The sequence below is a fragment of the Ornithodoros turicata genome, chromosome 1 (genome assembly GCF_037126465.1).
Source record: "Ornithodoros turicata isolate Travis chromosome 1, ASM3712646v1, whole genome shotgun sequence".
Lineage (NCBI taxonomy): Eukaryota > Metazoa > Arthropoda > Arachnida > Ixodida > Argasidae > Ornithodoros > Ornithodoros turicata.
In genome coordinates, this window is record NC_088201.1 from 213,677,338 (window position 1) to 213,695,693 (window position 18,356).

General features: G+C 45.1%; 2 protein-coding genes and 1 long non-coding RNA gene across 8 annotated transcripts in view; 2 read left to right on the forward strand and 1 right to left on the reverse strand.

Moving 5' to 3' along the window:
• The window catches only part of LOC135376279 (uncharacterized), a 329,348-nt gene that overhangs the window by 17,544 nt on the left and 293,448 nt on the right, over positions 1–18,356 (forward strand). The gene's annotated exons all lie outside the window — the stretch shown is intronic.
• On the reverse strand, positions 7,098–9,626 carry LOC135376234 (uncharacterized). Its single transcript, XR_010417591.1, has 3 exons — positions 9,547–9,626; positions 8,836–9,096; positions 7,098–7,299 (listed from the first exon to the last, which is right to left on the reverse strand). It is a non-coding gene; the product is annotated as an uncharacterized LOC135376234 (long non-coding RNA).
• Positions 11,715–16,941, forward strand: LOC135376242 (BEN domain-containing protein 5-like). 6 transcript variants are annotated; one of them, XR_010417596.1, is made up of 8 exons: positions 11,715–11,978; positions 12,208–12,299; positions 14,055–14,283; positions 14,363–14,493; positions 14,933–15,214; positions 15,901–16,114; positions 16,222–16,336; positions 16,796–16,941. XR_010417596.1 is itself a non-coding variant. In XM_064608857.1 (7 exons), the coding sequence occupies exons 1-7, from the start codon at positions 11,801–11,803 to the stop codon at positions 16,895–16,897; spliced, it is 1,464 nt and encodes a 487-aa protein (XP_064464927.1). In that variant the 5' UTR covers positions 11,715–11,800; the 3' UTR covers positions 16,898–16,941. The 6 variants fall into 6 exon arrangements, 5 of the variants coding, with proteins under 5 accessions (XP_064464927.1, XP_064464918.1, XP_064464933.1 ...); XM_064608857.1 differs by having other exon boundaries at positions 15,901–16,350; XM_064608848.1 differs by having other exon boundaries at positions 15,901–16,336.

The window sequence follows — 18,356 nt, forward strand, 5'->3', positions numbered from 1 at the left end:
GGGAAAATTAATTTGTTGATAAAAACCGAAGAATTGTAATATAATACCCTGCGAATAGCTGCCCACTCTATCGCACACTCTAGCTTAAACCAAAATTTGGATGTCGACATATCTGTTTCGCCAATTATGTTTTACGGTTCCCTTCGGGCGTTCTGGCAGACACCACGAACCCTTCTCGCACAGGTTTCAGTGCAGGGACCTCCAAGAAATCCGGCCAAGTCGGCATTCTGAATTCGCATTGAATTTTATAATTATAAACGAGCAAGTGATGGTCTCAGAGGGGGATAACCCCCTCTGACCCTCCCACCTCCACCACCACCGCCACCAATTTGTGTGTGGGTATCACACACAAATAATTGGTCCCGGGGGTAAGACGTGGAACCACACGCTGTAGCAACCCGTCTTACAAAGAATGGTTAGTAGCACAGAGAGAAGCAGTATTGGTATACTGAACTCAAGTGGAACCCATTCATACACAACCCTATGCCGGGGCCATGATGGGCCTTCTCGCACCTCGAAAGATTTGCAGTCAGAGGTTCCTATCATGCGCACCAAGGTCATAATGATAAGTACTTTCGAGGTCATTATGCTGGTACCAATTCGGTTGTGCAATGATAAAAAAATAATATGATCGCATTGGCCTTTCTCATTGTTTATAGTGAAACGACAGTTCACCGATTCAGAGAACGGCGGCGCCTCTTCGGTTTTTTTAAAAATTGATTTGCGTTTCATAGGACATGTGTCTGTCACTATAAGATTGTGGCGGCCCGTGGAAGACGATGAAGAGGTGCCTCTGCTGCCACGCGCTTCTGCGCTGGCACGACATTTCTATCGGCACCGTCCTAGCGTGAGGCCACGCATATCCGTCCGCTGGGTCATTCCATCATCGTCTGTCAGGACTCATGTCCAGGAACACCATCGTCCTCTGCAACTGAGATCACAGTAGTGATATAGAGGTGCTACCGGGTTCTAAGAAGCTGCGCGGTTCAAATATATACACCAATGAGGATTTTTCCTCGCGGTCCGATTAGAAAGGGCAGTGTTGCTGAAGTACGCCAAGGTGCGGAGAGCCCTACCGACAGCGCAATGATAAGATTTACATTCGTGATAAATAATTCATTTATGATAGGCAGTTGAAGGGCGTTAAGCAGGTTCCACGTACACCCCGCTCTCAAAAAAAAATTGTTTCCACGTCTAACTTAACGCTTATCTGTTTAAACGCTTGCAGTGTTTTTAACAAAAAGATAGATATTGAAAGTGTCTTGTTTGAACATAATCCTGATGAGTTGGCGATAACTGAAACCTGGTTGAATCCAGAAATTCAGAGTGCTGAGATTTTTCCTGGCGGCTACAGTGTAATCAGGAAGGATAGAATATCTCGGGGTGGTGGGGTGGGAGTGGTGGTGTGGCGATACTAATACATAAAGATTTCCAGTTCATTGCAATTCCTCATGCAGATTTTGAAAGAGTGTGGTGCAAACTCTTTACAGAGAATGGGACTGTGACGATAGGGGTTGTATATAGGCCCCTGGTGCTGATGTAGCGGTAATGAAGGGATTGTCTGACTATACGAGGGGTGTTCAAGTCAAACCGCGACTTTTCATTTTTCGCAAAGGTAAAATTAACGCACAGGCAAGACATTAGTTCAACAATTTTTCAACGTAATCTCCAGCTGTACTAATGCATTTGTCCCAGTGTTTCACGGGGCCTTCGATACCAGCAGCGTAGAAATCCTTACCGGTGCGTAGCAGCCGTGATCGGACCGCATTTTTGATCTCGTCGTCGCAGCTGAAGTGGCCCCCAAGGAACGCCTTAAGTGGCCCGAAGTGATGGAAATCGCTGGCGGCGAGGTCTGGACTGTAAGAAGGATGTGGCAGCAACTCCCTCTGCAACAACTTACCAGGTGCGTGTCGTGAGATGCGCGGTATGCCGGAGTGCATTGGCCTGTAGGAGGTGGACTCCCTTAGTGATGAGACCCGGCCGCTTCTGCATCAGCGCCTTGTGCACATCCCTGAGAACCTGGCAGTAATGTGCACTATTGATGGTGGTACCATGGGTAGAAAATCAACATGAACAACGCCAGCCTTGTCCCAGAAAATCATAGCCATGACCTTACCCGCATACTGTGTGCTTCGGAACTTCTAGGGAGCTGGCGAGCCCGGATGCTTCCACGGTTTTGATGCGCGTTGAGACTCATGAGTGAAATGCTGCACCCGCGTTTCATCGCACATGGTAATCCGATCAACGTACGGCCGTCCTTCAGTGTCGAAACGGTACCTTAGCTCTTGGCAGATTTCCTGCCTTCTCTGCCGGCCAAACACGGACATCTGCCTCGGGACCCAACGGGCACTAGCTTTCCGAAACCGGAGGTTATGGATAATAGGGTTTAACATTCCCACAGAAAGGTCCGAGTTCGAGACATGTTATCCGTCGGTCCTTGAGGATCAGGCGCTCCACAAGTTTGATGTTCTCAGGAACTCTGACACTGGTCTTCGAGCCGCCCCGCCCGGGATCGTGTTATATTGATGTACGGCCGCCTCGGAACCGTTTGCATAGAGCCCTGCGCGGATGAGATTTTCGGCATCCGCATCCGATCCGCATCCGCGCACACGTTATCCGCGTCCGATCTGCATCCGCAACATACACTACAAATTACATGATTATGGATCTGCGGGAAGGTGTAGAGCGTGTTGGTTGGGACATAACATGATTACGAACGCGGAGGGACAGGGACAAACACACACGGAGGCGTTCAACGTTCAACGCGTTCAACGTTGACGGCCTCCGTGTGTGTTTGCCCCTGTCCCTCCGCGTACTTAATCATGTTCTATCGGATCTGAGTTGGTTGCTGGATGAGATCGCATCACAACTTTTCTTTGGCGGTACAACGTAACGCCAGAACTTGGGTGGTGATTCCAGAAGGAACCTCGCTAGGGCCTGATTGTAAGACTGAAATTTCCTATCACGTATTCTGTTTCTCTGTTCTCTCCTAAGGTCAGTAACCCGTTGGGAGTTAGGGTGAGGCTGTTTTGTAATCCTAATAAGACGGCGTTTCAAATGATTATTTCACGATCAATCCGTGGGTTCTTCCTTGCGCGTTGCGACCTGCCTCTTTCTAATTGGAACAAATGTCTGAGCAGAATGTTGTACAATATTCAGAAAGAGTGACACACCATGAAGGAACGTGAAGAAACACCATTTTTTCCCACTATTTAGTTGATTGCACATCTTCGGAGACGCGTGTTTCCTTCACCCCCAATGTGAGAGGGTGTAGGAGCAAAGTGCCGCCTCATGCGTAGAAGGTGATGAGGTTTAACTTCCCCAAACAAAGCAAAAACAAATGTATTGAGTGACTCTATAGGAACGGCCCTGATCTTGGGTTTCATTTCCTGTTTTCCTTTCATCGTTTTCCAGGGCACAAGAGCCGATAGTGTGCTCTTTCACCCTTTCACATTGTAGGTGAAGAAAAGACGCGTCTCCCAAGATGCGCAATGAAAAAAATAAAGAAGAAAATGGTGTTCCTTCGCTAATTTTTTGCGGACGATCTATCCAACGGATTTTTGTTCTGGGAACGGCTCCCGCATCAGGTGACCAGGTACCAGATACCAGGTACCAGGTACCGCATCAGGTACCAGAGCTCATTAGAATCACCCCTTACTGACGCGTTGCGAAAACGATCAAATTCGTGTGCCAAATGATACGGAATACCGACATCATCAGCATTTGCAAAATTGTGGGTTGTGGTAAACCGCTTACTGGTTGTGCGAGCAGGGACTAAATCGCAAGTTAGTCGTACAATAGAATGATCAGAAATGCCATCAAAAATATTGCGACTCACAAACACCAAATCCAGTTACGATGCAGTTGTGGAAGTAAACCTAGTAGGTTTATATACTGTCCTAATAAGTTGAACTCAAAACATCGTATCACAAAGAAGTTCAGCGCTAGCACCTTTATGACATAAAGACACATCATACTATTCCAGTCCACACCATCGAGATTAAAATCACCGCACATAACCATCTTTTGCGTTGTTTTAGCAAACTTGCTTATATGGTCAGACAATCCCTTAATCATCGCTACATCAGCACAGGGGGCCTATATACAACTGCTATCGTCACAGTCCCTTTGTCTGTAAACAGTATGCACCATACGCTTTCCAAATCTGCAGAAGGTAATGCAATAAACTGGAAATCATCATTTAGTAGTATGGCAACACCTCCCCCCCCCCCCCCCCACACACACACATAGCCGATAGAAATGTCGCGCAGCGCCGTAGCGCGTGGCAGTAAAAGCAGCACTTCATCGTCTCGTATGCCCTCTTAAAACGCAAGCAAGCTGGTGTAACGACGGTCGATGGTGTCATCATTTTCGTGTTTTTGTCCCTACCACCGGCTCAAGCTCAAGGAAGTGATACCGTCGACTTATATTTGTCATTTATTGTCGCCGCAAGATCAAACGAAGGTTGTACGTTTCAGTGGGGGTTTAATTCAGTTCACTTCCTTTACCAGTTGGGACCAAAAATTATCCGAAAAAGGGCCGGTCCCCGTCTCCTTTCAATCTCAAAACTGGGTTGCAGTTTCGGACGTTCGGGCTGGGTGGGTTTCTCGCTTTGTTTTCTCTCGGCGTTTATGAAGGTCACCACCTCCTGAGAGCAGCGCTGCAGCTCACCCACTTCTTTGGTGAGCTTATCAACAACATCACGGTTCTCCACCAGTAGCGTTGACCGGTCGGCCATGTGTGGGATAATACAGTCGTTGACGTCCACGCAGATTATATTCATCTGCTCCCCAATTCTCGCGAGAGACTTTCTTGCTTCATCGATGGAAACTGTATTAATATTGAGTCGGTCTTCCAGAGCGCACAGCTTCACGGCTAAGGACTCCAGAGATGTGGTTATGTTTCGCCCGATGTCATACACATCAGCACTCATTGGGCGGATTACAGACACGGACGATTCACTCTGACACTGGTACTCCGCGATATGGCTCACGATGTCACGACGAAGCACTTTTACACTGCATCCGTTGCACGTAACGGCGTGAAAGTCACACTCGCGTAACACGTGACGCTTTGCTAGCGCTACGGGACCAACGAAGCCGCAACCCAGTGTGGAATTACAGCAGAGCACATTAAATTTGTCCACCTGACTGGGCTGGAGAGACAATCTTCCAACGTTGCATTCCATGATCCAACGGGCACCGCCCGGTGGTTTCCAGGATCTTTTGATAACAGAGTTGGCACCCTATTGCAAAATCTTGTAAGATTTCAAATTGGAAATGATATTGGTTGTATCGTATCCAATACATGAGAATTGGATTCCAATCTACTTAGTTTGGAAACCAATATAGGGAAGTCAATACCAATATGTCACAATTGGAGGCCAATTTGAGCAAACTAGTTTTCCAATACAGTATGATTGGGCTCCAATACAATTTGATTGGATTCCAGTATACCGCAATTGGAACTCTCCAAATAAAAACTTTTACAATTCACTCCAATTGGAAAGTTTTATTGGTGACATGTATTCCAATGTGCTGCATTTGGAAACTATAATTGGACTGTGTCCAGTCCAATAAGTGGGAGCATTTTTGGCATCTGTGCCCCAGTTTATGTTGGAACTGGAAATCACACTGGAAAATGCAGGCACATGCATGTTGATCGAAAGCCACTATAAGGTAATGAATATCATGGCACTAATTTGTAATTATTGGAAGTTAATGGAGGATGCCCGTCAGAACATTTAAGGGCTTATAACCATCAGAAGTTAGGGCCTGAATTTTGACAGAAATGACTTTTTCTATCCGGATGGCAAGAATTTGATGCAAACTACTAACGGTCCTTGACACCATAAATGTTTCTGTTTGACAGAAGTATATCAGTCTATAGCTTCGTGGATAATGCAAATACCTAGTTGCATGATGAAGTATGAGCAAAACATCACAGGATCTATATATGGCTCTACCATATGCTCAAGCTTCTCTGACAACAAACATTTTCTGTGCCAAGCTGGAACCATAAAAAAAATTTGCTTTGTTGGTTGCAGGTTTGAAGTTTAAATGTAAAAGCTCCTGTCATATGTTGATGACAATTCTTAATATAAAGTCCACTAATTTCTGAGTTGTAGCAACATGCCCAAAGAACTAAATGCACATATCAAGCAGCAAGAGACATAGTTGAACACACTTGGTCACCATAACTATCAAGCATCATTTGTTTATTAAGCAGTACAAGACCAGGAAGAAAAAAACCAAATACACACAAAAGGAACATACTGAGGTACACAAAAATAGAAGACACACTGTACAGTGATGCTATGTACATGCAGCGCACACTAAATACAATAAGCTTTCTTTCTGAAGCACTCTGGTCCACTTATCTTGCTGCACATACTCTGCAATACACTGAAAAATACAGCTTGGCTTACACAGTCACCTAAAGCACTGAGAACGGCCACGTGGAATGGAACTCCACAGTAGTGCAGGCCTTTGCTCAACAGATGTGGTTAGTCCCTTTCAATAGTGTTTGCTAGGTCACACAGGTAAGACTTGTGTTCAGATAAAAATAAAATGTATAGACAAGTTTGGCGAACGTCAAACAACTCAACCACGAATATCTCCGTGTGTGATGGGAGGAAACACTCTTTGATGTGGGCTGGAAGCTGATTCTCACCATGTACGAGGACGAACCTCTTGCACAGTAATATGCACTTATCGCCCTCATTGTGTTTCACTTCAAGTATGCGTTGAATGGAAAAATACTCATCAGTCTTTGTTGAAATTACTGTGCTGTTGCTCTTCCTAGCTTTTGTGTACTTTACACTGTGGTGCACCTGTCCATTCGACACTACCCTGAGAAACTCCTTTGCTGAACTAGGGACTCTGCCATACCGCTTCCTGAAGGCTTCCTCTTCAGCAGGCATAAATTGACAAACATGCTGAGGGACACCGAGGAGCACTGCTCCATCCACTCTGCTGTAATTTTGAACATAGCGGTCTTGGAGCATGTCCACGCACACTTCCCTCACTCTTGCTGACAGCTGCTGGGTGTTAAGCAGAAGCTTTAACTGCTGATGCAGCACGACCCTTTCGACGATCTGAAGGGCCACTCCGTTCGCTGCGGTCACTGTCTTTGTGAGACGGCCGTTTCCATCTTCAAACACAAAAGCGGAATGAGCCCATAGGGGTCCCAGGTGCTGTACTGTTGCTGTCAGGTGTAGCAATTGGTGAACATTGAATGTCACGAAGCGTTCCTCGTAGAGTGAAGGGACCATAAAGACAAACTTCTGAAGCAATGTGCCTAATAGGAACAAAGAGAAAATTGTATCACACACATTTTTTCAATGAAATACAAAGTGACAAAATTGACGAGTAGTTTGATAAGCTTTGGAAGTAATGGTTTTTCTTGACACAGGGAATACTTGGTTCTTGCACACAATCCAATGCTGTTCTTACGAGCATTCCTTCTAATAAATGTATATTCCCCCTCCCTCATTCCTTCTATGCTAAGCAATGGGACAGTGATGTGCACTCTCTCCTGTGATCAGTGGTGTAGCCAGACTTCCAAGGTAGGGGGGGCTCGATACGAAAAGTCCCCCCCCCTCTCTGATCCTGGGTACGACAACACAATGCAACTTGTGCACACAGCAAAATGCCAATGATAAAAAAAAAGAAAAAAGATTCGGACGTACACAGTACGATTACATGTAGGCTGTCATGATCAATGAGGCAGTGTCATGAGATTGGAAGTAGTTTCAAAAGTTCATATATGTACTTTGAAAACCATTCAGGGGTGCTTCCTAGATAGACGCCATGAACTGCAAGAACTTTCGCGATCGTCACACTGGTCCCCCCCTTATATTATTTTCTCCTCGGATTTGCACGATTTGCGTGGGTCGGTCCGTGGCAGGTAGGGGGGGCTCGAGCCCCCCTAGCCCCCCCGTTGCTACGCCGCAGCCTGTGATATCTTGTTCCAAATCTAAGTCTGAACTTATTTGTTCCCCTGAAATTATCTGAATCCCACGCAGGTTTCATACTTCGGAGATGAACAGTTAACAATGCTAAATCCATCTAAGCCTTAGCTTAGCACTGTCATGTTTTCAACCCAAATGCATCTTAAGGCGCAACAGACACGGACAAGAAGGGAGACACACACTCGCGCCACTCGCAACTCAGTTTAATAGCAAAAAGCACATAGACAGGAACAAAAAGAAAAAGAAAACCCAGAAAAACAACCTCCCGCCCTCTACCAGCACCAAGGAACAAGTTCACACTACACAGCGATAAGCGGCTGCCACCCGCTATCATCGAGATACTTTATCTCCCGCACTGACAACGTCACGGAAGGCTGGCTCACACATCTTTCACCCGACTCGATGATAGCGGGTGGCAGCCGCTTATCGCTGTGTAGTGTGAACTTGTTCCTTGGTGCTGGTAGAGGGCGGGAGGTTGTTCTTCTGGGTTTTCTTTTTCTTTCTGTCTATGTGCTTTTTGCTATTAAACTGAGTTGCGAGTGGCGCGAGTGTGTGTCTCCCTTCTTGTCCGTGTCTGTTGCGCCTTAAGATGCATCAGTGTTACCAACTAGCCCAACTATTGTTGTTTTCAACCCAAGCCTGTTTACAAGCTTTCACTTCCATTACTTGCACTTGCTAGTGGTTTGCGCAAAACATCATGCATGGCAATGTAATGTTTTCACCACATAACAAAGCTTGGTAAATTTTTTAAATGCCGTTCATTGTGGTAGAGTTCATGCCTGGGACGCTTGGCACGAAATGACCTCGCTCCTGGTTATCTACAAGGCTGAGAGTGTACTAGGTTATAATAAATCAATACTTACTGGCCCGTGCAAGTAAAGTGGGATGTAACTCTTCCTGCAAGAGCAGGTGGATAGCCTCTACAAGAAGACACCAGTGTTTCCAATGGCGTTGAGGAAGGATGTTGAGCGTACATGGAAGGCTGTAGTAGAGCAGCCAATGGCGCCACTCGCTAGCCTTCCAGTAAGCACGCTCTTTGATTTGTCTTGGAAGGCGGGTGAAACAGTGTGGCGGGCAAATTGACAGTAATCTCTTGTTCACCTTGACAACATCTGTTGGGCTCCCTGCATTGCAATGATTATTTAATCACTTGTGGGCTATCTGAAGTGCCTCAACGAGCATTACATGAGAGGGGGGGTTACATAAAAGCTGTCACTTTACAAATGGTACAAGAGGCAATTAGCACCAAAGTTACGCATAAAATAACACATGAAAAAATTAGAAATACAACAGAAAACCTGATAAGAAATGATTATGCTGTATTAATATATGCTCGATTGATATATGTTCGATTAATATATGCTCCAAAAGATGACAAGCTCTTGCAAAAAAGCAATGAAATCTGTGATATTCACTTGCAAATGTGGTAAGGCATCCTATTCCTTAACGATGCAAGGAAAATATTAGAAAAATAAATGGGCAGGATTGGACAAAAAATTGCTTGAATTTTCTAAGAGTAATTGTGCCTGTGGATGATGTACTGAGCTGGCGCAGCCCCTCATCTCATTACCTACCTATATAGAATGCTTGGCCATGGTTGACAGAGTTAAACATAAGGTCAGTGAACTGTCGTGCCACACCAAGAAGGACAGCATGGATGTACTCTACGGTGAATCCCCACACCAAGTTGAAGTGAGGCAGGTTCATCACTGGTGATGGTCCCTTTATGCCATTGACTGGGCCATCAAACTGCAGGGCCAGCTCCATGTCCCGTACCACACCAGCCTCAGAACGCTCAACGTAAGGAGATGTGCCAAGATACCTCATGCTTCCTGGTAATGAAGATACATCATAAGTACATGAAAAGCTACACAAACAACAAGCACTGTATCGTTAACTATGTAAAGTTAACTAAGTTAAATAAGTAAAGAACAACAACAAATCTAGTGCCACCAATACAATTAGAGCAGATGTGAGGCAGCGGAAATCATTCTTCGCTATAACAAAAATTGTAGGAATTAACTGCAGTGGCACTTACCTGACACATACTCTGGCTTCATCAGGCACCACGGGCACCCAAAGTTTCCATTGAAAAGGACATGGTTACGCACTGCAGCGCGCGCAGGAGCGTCGACACAGCAGCATAACGCGTACAGTCGGGAAGAGATTGTCATGGAGTTAACTTCCCAAGTCACTTCGCCCACATTCTTCACATCATCCACAAACTTCTTCAAAAACAAAGCCATGTTTGGATGACTAGGTCCAAACCATAGCCCAGCTAGTGTGTTGTGTGCAAAGCGACAGCTTGCTGGGAGCTCATTAATGATAAATTGTATGGGCCACACAGATGAATGAGATGAGCTGAACACGGGGCTTCCATCAGTGTTGAAAGTAAATGTCAAATCACTCCAACGGAGTACCCCTGCATGTTTTAATCTCTTGTGCAACGTGCCATCTGTGATATCAGTGATGGTCTCAGAATCGGCTTCAGTATCTTGAAGTTTCTGGAGATTCTTGAAAAGGACGTCTTTGGTCTGTTCGATGATGTTCTTCACTTGATGTCTAAACGACAAAATAGTGAAGAAACAGTTTTTGCTTCTGACATCGGATAGACGGTATACTTTTGAACATGATGTGCATTTCAATTTATCTGGATGGTCGCCTTCCACTGCCTGGTAGATACGCACCCTTCACAGTAATAATGATGAGTTGACAGCTCTTCAACCTTTGATGTCAACATTTTTCTAAAGAGATACTTGCTGCGTGGCAGTACATCGACTGTGGAGCCAAATAATGAATTTATCAACTCCAAAAGATCAGCTAGGCCAGTCCAGGGCAAGTTGTGAGACACAACGAACGCCATGATCATTGCGATGGCTTCTACTTTCGTCGTCGTAGAGTTTGGAAGAGTTGAAGCTCCGAATTCCGCAAAGCTGTCCGACAACAACTGTGCTTCATCGTAAGATGTCCCAGAGAACTGTTCCGCGTTCCCGTCTTCACCGGCCGGCTGATTTCGGTCGTCTTCTGGTTGATTTCGAATGTTGTCTGCGTCAGCGTCGTCTTCGAGGGACGTTTGCCCGCCAGCTGAACACTGCGAACTTTCCGGTGGTGCTTCTTGAACAGAAATGACAGATATAGTTGAGGGTCCAGCACCGTTGTTAACGTCCTCTGTATTTCGCTGTTGTTGAGAACGACGATACTTCGTTGTAGCTGGTACCACAAAAGGCTGGCTGTTATGTAGGTAAAGTTTTCGCCGTTTTGTTGGAGCTGACATGTTTCCGAGCGGGTGATTCACTTCTGTGTCATCTGTCACTTTTAGATCAGCCTTTCGTTACAGCCGGTATATAACTTAAGTGAACCAGTAACAACACAAAAAATGTAACGTTCAAAACACGAAAAAAGAGCATGGAGAAATCGTAACTAGTGACAGCAACAACAAAGAGTTGATACCGGTAGCGATTCCCATTCCTTAACTTGTTGCACGTAAGTTGTATGTAACATATTTGTTTTCATACCGTTAAAGTAGCGTCTGTATTTTCACCACAAGTTTGTCAGACGTTATAACATTATCAGACGTTATATAACGTCAGACGTCAGACGGGAGGTAACCCCCTAGCCATATACCTACGGATGCAACAGCAGACGACACGCACGATTTTCGAGCCGCAGCTTCTCATCTTTAAGCCAAAGCCAAAGACGCTACCGTAAACGGGGGCTTTTTGTTTGTACGACCACGGCTACGGCAGCACGGTCACGGTCATTCCTGTACTTTCCTGTTGGTTGTTCGTCAGCTCACACTTGCATTCAGTTTTTAATTTTCGTACGAAAATGTTCGCGCACGTTCGGTACACGGACAAGGTTGAAGCTGTACTGCCAGTTAGCCTCATTCAAAACTTCAAACCGAAGCACGTCGAGGACTTTGACGCATCGTTGAAGCGGACGTTTTGGCAGGGACATGACGAGCCTGTAGGAGGGTACTACACGGCACAGGTGCTGAGACTAGGAGGTAAGGAAAGAACCTTTCAAGCACCATATGATCCAAAAAGTTGTTTTTGAATGGATTACCTCGTTGTGAACTCCATGGAACTCCACGTGCAACTTACGAATAGTTAACGTACGAATAATAGTTTTATGTTACTGGAAGTTACTGTATATGGGTGTAATTCGGAATATAGACCGGTGACGTTCCCGTAAATGTACCGCTCAAACAGACATGTGCTTGTCCTGTTTTTCAGAAACAAAAGAGGACATCATTGCATATCTTATACAGAGTGGTCAGTGTGTCCCTGCTATTATTGAAGGACCGTACGTGCCCTCTTCGGAGACCGTAAGTATATGCGTGTAGTCTTCACAACAATTTGTTTGATGTGCGGAAATAACACGTTGAAATGTCAGACATCGGCATGTGTGACTTCTGCTTCCTGTGTTTTCCGACCACTTCCGTCAATTCGTTAATCGTTCGGAAGCATAGCCAATAGCTGACACCAACCGGCAGAATGTTTATTACACACGCAAACACACTTAAGTAGACAGACAGCCAGACCAGCAAAACTGAGTCCGAAACCAATAAGGTCTAATTGCAAGCTTAAACGTAAAGATGTTGGCACCGATGTGTCTGGATGGGTCATAGTAATACAGATTAGAAATAGCACCAGCCAAGTCCACCAAAAGGAGGGTCCCGACGTTTCGAGACCCATTCGGATTCTTCAGGGGTGACTAAAATGGTCAAGGGAGATTGTTTTTATACTAGCAGACTGTCGTTTTGAGGTCAGATGACGCAGGCCGTGGACGTATCCGCTAGGCAACAACCCGATGGACATTTCCTGGGGTTGATTGGTTGTGCCAGGATTCCAAAAAACTGTCTTTTCATGTGGTTTGATTCAAATTCCAGGATCTCTGTGGTCCCGAAGTCGATGACATGGTCACGGCATTAACAGTGTTCCGCCAGCACACTTCTTTCCAAGTCTGCTTTTCGGACGTCATTTCTATGTTGTCTTAATCTCTCCAAGAGGTTATTTGTTTCCCTCCGCATATGACGCATCATAGGTAGCACACGGAATCTTGTACACCACACCTTGTGCTCTCTCCTTGGGTGGTCGATATTTTGGCCGAGGAATGCTATGACCGAGAGTGGTCACAGGCTTGTGGGAAACATTGATTCCTTCTGTTCCCAAAATTCGGGCTTCACTAATGCTTCTCACATATGGGATGGTGACTTCGCTTAGCTTTATTGGAGGCTGGTCGTCTAAAGGGAGGACTGAGGAACCGGTGTTGCAACCTAGAGGAGGGATGTTTTGGCCTGTTGCGAAGTCACCATCCCATATGTGAGAAGCATCAGTGAAGCCCGAAATTTGGGAACAGAAGGAATCAATGTTTCCCACAAGCGTGTGACCACTATCGGTAATTGCATTCCTCGGCCAAAAGATCTACCACTCAAGGAGAGAGCACAAGGTGGTGTACAAGATTCTGTGTGCCACCTGTGATGCATCATATGTAGGGGGAGACATTGAACCTGCTGGAGAGATTAAGTCAACATAAAAACGACGTCTGAAAAGCAGACTTAGAAAGAAGTGCGCTGGCGGAACACTGTCAATGCCGTGACCACGTCGTTGTCTTCGGGAACGCTGAAATCCTGAAATGCAATCAACCCCAGGAAATGTCCATCTGGTTGCTGCCCAGTGCGTACACCCACGGCCTGTGTCATCTGACCTCATCACGACCATCTGCTAGTATAAAAGCTCCCTTGGCCATTTTAGTCATCCCTGAACAAGTCGAATGGGCTCCAAAACGTTGAGGCTCTCTTTTGGTGGATGTTGGTTGGTGCTATTTCCAGTCTGAATTTCATAAAACCTGTGTGAAAAACGGGCTACTGCAAGGCCACTAGTCTCTTCAACGACGGGTGTATAGCAACTGCAGCCTGCCTTACACAATTCCTGGATGTTCGCCTTTCTTCGTTTGCCCAAGCTCAGGCTTTACATATCATGGATATGATCCACCAGCTTGCCTGCATCTATGCCATCTTGTCTTTTGCTTAATTTATTGCCACCTTCAAACAGTGTATGAAATGCTCTTGTTTTCCTAGGTCTCGAAAAAGCAAACAGGAAACGTATCTTCGAAGAATAAAAAGAAGGCCAACGCGGAGGCACGTCGACATGAACTCAAGGAGATCCTCAGAGAAAGGAGCACTAACGCCTCTGACCTAGAAGATAAAGTGCGTAAACTAAAGGAGAAGGTGCATCTTCTTGAGGCAGAGCTTCTAGAAGAAAGACAGCTGTGCCGTAGTGTACAGAAGGAGCTGATAAGGGCATATTGTAGGTTGCTCCCTTGCTACTTGATCTAGCGATCTGAAACGGCCTGTCAATATGTAAGAAAAATATCTTTTTCACACAGCCAGCTGCAGCTGCCATAAAATGACCTGCAGTCAGCAACAGCCACAGTCACAACAGCCAACAGCCACAGTCACAACAGCAGCGAACACCTTCCTCCAGCTACCTGCAGGGACAACGGAAGCTACACTTGTGGTAATATATTTTCCTCACATTTTAATGTGACCGTGTTGCATGCTGCCACCCCAACAAAAAGCAGCATCAGTCGATAGCCCATCACACAAACCACACTGTTGCAAACTCACTTAGGTAAGGGAAGGAGGGTTATTGAAGAAATCGTGTAGGGAGCACTGTAACACTACTGACATCCTCTTTTCTGTAGTCGGCATGCCTTTGTCCATTCTAGTTCATTCCCAGTGACCTCCTAAAGAAAGGGGGATAGTCAAAGTGTGTGACACTCAGCATCCATGTTTCTTCAGGTTTCTCTCTCTCTCTATTGTGTTCTTCAGAAAGACTTCTACAGCTGTGTATTTCTTGCTTGTGAACGTTTCGAAATCACCCCATAGGCATTACACTGCTTTTTTAAGTTGTTATTCACATTTTCATTTAACTCTGTCTGTGTATGTTTTCTCAGGACGACCATCCCGTGTTCACGTTGGATGACGTTGTGGTTTGTCCTCCGCTGCAATACAGTGACGATGTGGGTCACTCATCGACCACCGCTGAGGTCACTCAGGCCTCTTCGTCGGATCTTGAGCCAAGCAGTGTTTGGTGCTCCCTGAACCAAATGGTTCTTCCTGCATCAACGAGTGAAGAGGAGCACAGTAACAATGGTGGCCAGCTCAGTGGCACATGCAGCACTCCCACTGGCATCGCTCCTCTGCCACAAATGCCAATGCGAACCGAGGATTCCGATGTTGAGTATAACTCAGATGTCGAATTTGATGTAATTGATAATGAGGTAGGTCGGGCAAGCATTGTCTACGCATGCATTATCACGGAAATAGTCCATGACGACAGCAGTTGTGTAATACTGCGACAGTGAATTCCATAGGTGCACTAGCTTCTACCTCTTTTCTTTTGCTTGATCTGTGTGAACATAGTGGAACGATACAGTCATCCTCATAGCTTCACTGCTAAGTCTTTAAAGCTGTTTGACAGCACGTGTGACCATTGTGTTCTTTGGTGTTCCTATGTCTACCGTCTAGCACACATATTGAACACGTTGAACAATACTGTTGTATTATAGATGCAAGGCTACATGTCAAAACTTTGTTAATTTTTACAGTTAAAAGAAAATCTAAATGGTTTGCCTGAGCTGATATTCATTTTAGGGACTCACCCCCTTTCAATGGATTGAATTGGCCAATGCACACTTTTCTTTTTAGCTCAATAGCTTGAGGTTGTCAGATGGCGTGGCTCCATGTTGAATCGTGATGCAAGTTGCCTCTTTATGTTAACATCGTCTGGACTCAGCCTGTAAAGTGATGCTTGCCAGTAGTGATTGCAGGGTGAACAAGAAGTAGCCAAATGAAATGATGATGGATGATCTGTTTGGACACCTGAAATTCCAGTTAAAGTATAGGGTGTTCTCTTTTACAGGTCGTACTTGGCAGCGGAATCAAAATCAAGAACGAGCGGTACCAGTGGTTAATGAGGGTTAAATGCGACTCAAAATTCTGCAAGGATATGGCAAGGACAGTATGGTCTCTGGAAGAGCTGATGTGCCGAAGTGTGACTGGGGCTGCCTGCCGAAGGAAGAAAGACGCGGAGGCAAACCGTGCCTTGACCCCAAAGAAGCTGGCGGCAGTGAAGAGTATGCCTTCATGTTTCATTCATTTTATAGCTTTGCAGTTATATATTATCATACACTGCAGCCTCTTTAGTCCACAGATATCCATGCTTAATTCAAACACACTGCAGTGTGCAGTGGCAGTGCACTGGGAAGTGTTCAGCTCTTGCAGCAATGCTGGCTGCCTGACTGATTGCCTATTCACCTCCTCGCCTTCACTTCATCTACTACACTGCCTTGGCAGATGTGAGCACAAATGTGTATGTGAGAAAATACTGAATGCTGCATGTGATGTAGAATACTCTCAAACTCTTTCCTCTATGCGTGACTGTAGTGCTTGTCATGCAACTTGCTGTCCACCCAACTTGGACGATTTGCGCATGTAGCTTTAAAACTCCCGAAACACACATTTTAAAAAGGACTAAAAAAAATAAATTCAGCTCTGATATATGGCACTTGTGTAAATGCAATATTTCGACATGTGCACTATCGTGCCATGTGCTGTTCAACTATACAGAGCTGTGCTTCCAATTGTGGTGTCCCCACAGACATCCTTACTACATTGAATATCCTTGTCATCAATAACCTTCGTAGTCAGGAGGCAGTCTGCACAAATGATGTGGCATTGTTACTTGCACTGTTTAGGATATTTATTTGTTTATATGATAGTTAATGATGTGATCTTTTTTTCTTTCTCTTCATTAGGGGCCTACCGCAGGTACATCAAGCTGCACCCGAGCGAACAGGCAGCAAAGGAGAGGAGCCAACTGGCCAACAAATACATTGGACAGATGCTGGGAGACATGATGAGGAAAAAAAAGTAGAAATATATATCATATGCATCTGTTCCACACTTTGGCTTGTGTCACTTAGTCACTGTTCCAGTGCATACATTGTTAGGAGTACACAAACACGTACTGATGGAGCTAGCAGTAGCTTTGCATTTCCAATACTACATTGGTTCGGACAGCATTGCTTTCCAGTTCCAGAAATCAATTTACGATATGTGACATATTGGAGTGTCGTATTGGATATCGAACGATATGCAATTGGCATATTGGAAGGCCTTATTGGAAGCAAACGATATGTGGTATATTGGTTCCAATTACAGTTAATCGTATTGGAATCCAATTTTCATAATGCGATATGCCAGTACAAATTGGAGACCAATAAAGTTATTTCCGATAGGGAATCATATGGATTAAAAATATATTCTTTGATTAAATGTGCTATCCCTTCTGCTTAATTGAAAACGCGTGATTACCACTAATAAAAAATATTGTGTATGAGGTGTGATACCCCTTCAATGGTATTGCATCATACCTGTAATAAGTATAATCTTTGTTACATGTAATGTGTTTCTTCTGCTTCAGGTTTTTCGGCTGGGTTTTTCTCCTTCACACAGAGTCATATCATAATTCCTGACACTAGTGACTTTAATAAATATATTTTCACTTGTACTTTTGTGTATGGCTATCCTTTGCATGTAAACTGCCTGCTGCACGCCTGTTGTAGCGGGGCAAAATTGCGATTGAATTCGACATAGATTGAGAAATGATGAAAGAAGTCTGCCCAGGCAGAAAAATGTGAGCGGGTAAGCGCGCACGCAACCCTGCGGCCACGCTCCGCCCACCGGTAAGAGCCTCCACCCGAGCGCCGCCTGTTGCGTACGGGAAAAAGTCGCGAAAAAAGTCGTTGCAGATTGAAAAATGTCGAAAGAAGTTGGCCCAGGCTGAAAAATAGCCAAAGAAGTCAGCCCAGTGTGTACAACGCTCAGCTCTTCAGCCCGCTGGTAAACACACGGACAGCCCCTCACCTGCGCACCGCCCACCGCGTGCTGAAAAAAAAAATCGCTAGAGAAGTCGGTTTATTCGGAAAAATCGCCAAAGAAGTTGACCCAGGGCGCACCGAGCCCGTTGGCCTGCTGGTAAGCACTCGGACAGCCCCTCACCTGCGCGCCACCCACCGCGCTGAAAAAAAAAATCGCTAAAGAAGTCAGTCTAGCCGTTGTTCTTGAAGTTCCATATCAGAACTTTGTAATTAAAACTCCGCTAGAGTGCTCATGTTAAGAGTTTTTATACTAAAACTTTTAATTTTGATTGTAATCGTATTGATCTTCTTTTGTGCGTGATTATCACTAATAAAATACCCCTTTTATGCTATTGTGTCATACCTGTAATAAGTATATTCTTTATTACGTGCATTGTGTTTCTTCTGCTTCATGCTTTTGGCTACGTTTTTCTCCTTCACACAGAGTCATAACATA

Bases quoted from the DNA above. Each gene is read 5' to 3' on its own strand.
- LOC135376242 (XM_064608840.1), top strand. From the start codon at position 11,801: ATGTTCGCGCACGTTCGGTACACGGACAAGGTTGAAGCTGTACTGCCA. The intron at 14,284-14,362 runs GTAGGTTGCTCC...TTTTTCACACAG, and splicing joins GGAGCTGATAAGGGCATATT to CCAGCTGCAGCTGCCATAAA. The intron at 15,215-15,900 runs GTTGAGTATAAC...TCTCTTTTACAG, and splicing joins TGCGAACCGAGGATTCCGAT to GTCGTACTTGGCAGCGGAAT.